Raw genomic sequence first — 3,479 nt, 5'->3', positions numbered from 1 at the left:
GTATACATAATAAATAAATAAATAAATAAAAAAAAAAGCAGGCTAAGCAAGTCACAGCACCCCTCGGTGGCCTCTGCATCAGCTCCTGCTTCCAGGATCCCGCTCTTACTTCCTTTCACAATAAATCCACAGGGATGTGGATCCTGGAGGTGGTGGCATGCGTCTTTAATCAGATCCCTGTGAGTTTGAGGCCAGCCTGGTTTACAAAGACAGTTCCAGGACAGCCAAAACTGTTACACCGACAACAACAATAAAAACAAACCCAAACAACAATGAAAAACTGTGATATAGAAGCATAACCTGAATAAACCCTTTATCCCTTAGTTGTTTGGTTATAGTGTTTCATTACAGCAATAGTTACCCTAGCTAGGCTGCATCTTAAAAATAACCCTTCTGCCTCAGCTTCCCAAATGCTAGGATTAAATTATGAGCTAGCCACCATGCCTGTCTTATATATCAGCTTTATGATGGAAACACTTTAGTACCTACTTGCCCATACAGATGATAGTCAAATTCATAAATCTTGTTGAATTTTGAAAGGCCTTCTTTCTGTAAAACAAAAGAAAAATACATAAAAATTTCAAGTCATATTTAAAAAAATGACCCCCCAACAAAAGAATGAGCAATTCCCAGAGGATGGGAGAAAAGGATATGAAAAAAGCAAATGCAACTTAACACTCTAGCATTCGAGAGGCTATGAATATTATAAGCTTGAAGCCTGCCTGGGCTACAGAGAACAAGATCAAACAAACAATTTCCTAAAATACTATTTCCTAAATATAAAGACTAAGCAGGATGGGCTGTAGCTCAATAAAACACAGTTTGCCTAGTGTGCACAAAGCCATAGATTTGATCTCCAGTTGTGTGTGGTGGCAATGACTTCAATTCCAGCACTTGGGAAACAGAGGTAGGTGGATCTCTGTGAGTTTGAGGCCAGCTAGGCTAAATAATTAGGATCACTTATTAATATTGTTACCAAGCATTAAACCTATGGAGTTTGTATCCAGAAGGTAAATTTTGAATCCAGCTAATGGAATGCAGACGAGGAAGTAGACTTGTCCAAGGTCACATGACAAGTCAACGGGGCACCATCTTGACCACCTGTTCTTTTCTCTCTTCACATTTTTGCTATTTCAGTCATACAACCAATAAACCAATAAACTTCCAATTCATGTCAGTGACTCTTCTAAGCTTCAATTTATGTCTAAATAAAGCCGTTTTTGAGGCTCCTTCTGATTCTCAAACCCATTCTTCAGCTACAGTTGGGAAGGAACAAGACCCTCTCAGTACCCACGCTCCCCTCCTCAGCCATCAGGACAGTCTTAGCAGCTCCACACCTGCTGCATGTCCATGCAGACTACAACAGTGAGGCCGCCTGGAGACTGAAACACTCAGGGGCCCAGAAGGAATACAACAGAAGATTGTCTCTCAGCCTCAAAAATACAAAATTTCTGCATGGAACACTAGGTAAATTGGCCTTTATGGCAAAATGGTTTGTATATTTTTTTCTTTTTGATGTGCTGGGAATGGCACCAGGGCTTGAAGCATACTTGGCTATACTCTCAAACCTGTAAGGACAAATTTTGAAAGGGATATTATCAATATCTGATAATTACAAGTACAGTGTTGACTAACTCTAGGAAAAGGCTGGGTAACAGAGGCTTATAATCCCAGATACTTATAAAGCTTAGGTAAGAGGATAGAAAGTTTAAGGCCATCCTGGGCAACCTAGTGAGCCCTGTCTCAAGATAAAAAGTTTAAAAATGACTGAGCATAGTCCAGTCAGTAAAGTATTTGCCACACCAACCATGAGGAACTGTTTGGATCCCCAGCACTAGTGTCCTCAGCTGGGTGCTGGGTGCAGTGGCCCCTGTAATCCTGACCCTGGGGGGGAAGCAGAGACAAGAGGATCCCTAGAATTTTCTAGCCAGCTAGCCTAATCAAGTGGGCAAGTTCCAGTGAGAGACTTGTCAAAAACAAAACAAAACAAAGTGAAGGGTAATACATGAAAACATCAGACACATCCTCTAGTCTCCATGAGCACACACATTTGCATATACAAAATGTAATGGTTTGAGTGAGAATGCCCCATAGGCACATGTATTTTAAGGCATAGTCACCAGGGAGTAAAATGTTTTGAAAAGATTAGAGGGTGTGGCCTTGTCAGAGGAAGTGTGTCACTGGGGGCTTAGGGGTTTCTGAGATCCAATCTCTTTCTGTCAGCTGCCTATAGATAAGGATGTGAAGCTCTCAGTTCCTGCGTTAGCATCATACATGCCTGCCTGTGCTCCATCATGCTCCCAATCATAATAATGGACTAACCCTCTGAAACTATAAGCTGCCCCTAATTAAATGTTCTCTTTTATAAAAGAGTTACCTTTGTCATGGTGTCTCTTCACAGCAATAGGACAGTGACTATGACATAAATTTACACACACACACACATGCACACACGCACACACGATGCTCACATGCAGACACTCGAACCCTAAACACACACACACACACACACACACACACACACACAAATACTAAGTGCAATGATACACATCTTTAAACCTAAAACTTGAGATGTGGAACTAGAAGAATCATGAATTTAAAGCTATCTTTAACTATATAATGAGTTCAATGCCAACCTGGTTACATGAAACCTGGGCTTAAAAAAACAAAAAGGGAAACCATACAGCTTCTGATGTAGGAAGGTCATCTGTCTATGTGTTACTTTCATTGGTTAATAAAGAAACTGCCTTGGCCCTTTGATAGGCTAGCCCTTAGGTGGGTGGAGTAGACAGAACAGAATGCTGGGGGTGGAGTAGACAGAACAGAATGCTGGGAGAAAGAAAGCAGAGTCAGGCAGACGCCCTGAAGCTCGAGATGGATGTAAGTTAGAATCTTCCCGGTAAGCCACCACCTTGTGGTGCTACACAGATTATTAGAAATGGGTTAATCAAGATGTGAGAATTAGCCAATAAGAGGCTGGAACTAATGGGCCAGGCAGTGTTTTAAATGAATACAGTTTCCGTGTAATTATTTTGGGTGTAAACTAGCCGGGGAGCGGGATGGTGGGAAGCGGCCTGCCGTTCCTTCTACAAACTTCTGACTCCTTTTTATTTTTTTTTTTTTTTATAATAATTTGGTCTCATTCATTCGTGCTTTTTTTCTTTTACGTATGTGAATGAAGAAGGAAGAGGAGGGCTGGGCGGTGGTGGCACACACCTTTAATCCCAGCACTTGGGAGACAGAAGTAGGTGAATCTCTGAGTTCGAGGCCAGCCTGGTCTACAGAGTGAGTTCCAGGACAGTTAGAGCTACACAGAGAAACCCACTCCAAAAGCCAAAAACCAAAAAAGAAGAAGATGAAGATGAAGATGAAGAAGAAGAAGAAGAAGTAGAAGAAGAAAAGGAGGAGGAGGAAGAGAAGGAGGAGGCAGAGGAAGAGGAGGTGGAGGAGGAGGAGGAGGAGGAGGAGGAAGAGGAGGA

General features: G+C 41.9%; 1 protein-coding gene across 1 annotated transcript in view; it reads right to left on the bottom strand.

Moving 5' to 3' along the window:
• Top3a (DNA topoisomerase III alpha) overlaps nucleotides 1-3,479 on the bottom strand; it is a 41,395-nt gene that overhangs the window by 27,890 nt on the left and 10,026 nt on the right. Inside the window, exon 2 of the mRNA XM_026780065.1 lies at nucleotides 490-549. Coding sequence (XP_026635866.1) covers nucleotides 490-549 — 60 coding nt within the window. The remainder of the gene's footprint in view (nucleotides 1-489; nucleotides 550-3,479) is intronic.

The sequence above is a fragment of the Microtus ochrogaster genome, chromosome 7 (genome assembly GCF_000317375.1).
Source record: "Microtus ochrogaster isolate Prairie Vole_2 chromosome 7, MicOch1.0, whole genome shotgun sequence".
Taxonomy (NCBI): domain Eukaryota; kingdom Metazoa; phylum Chordata; class Mammalia; order Rodentia; family Cricetidae; genus Microtus; species Microtus ochrogaster.
This window is presented reverse-complemented; position numbering and strand designations above follow the sequence as displayed.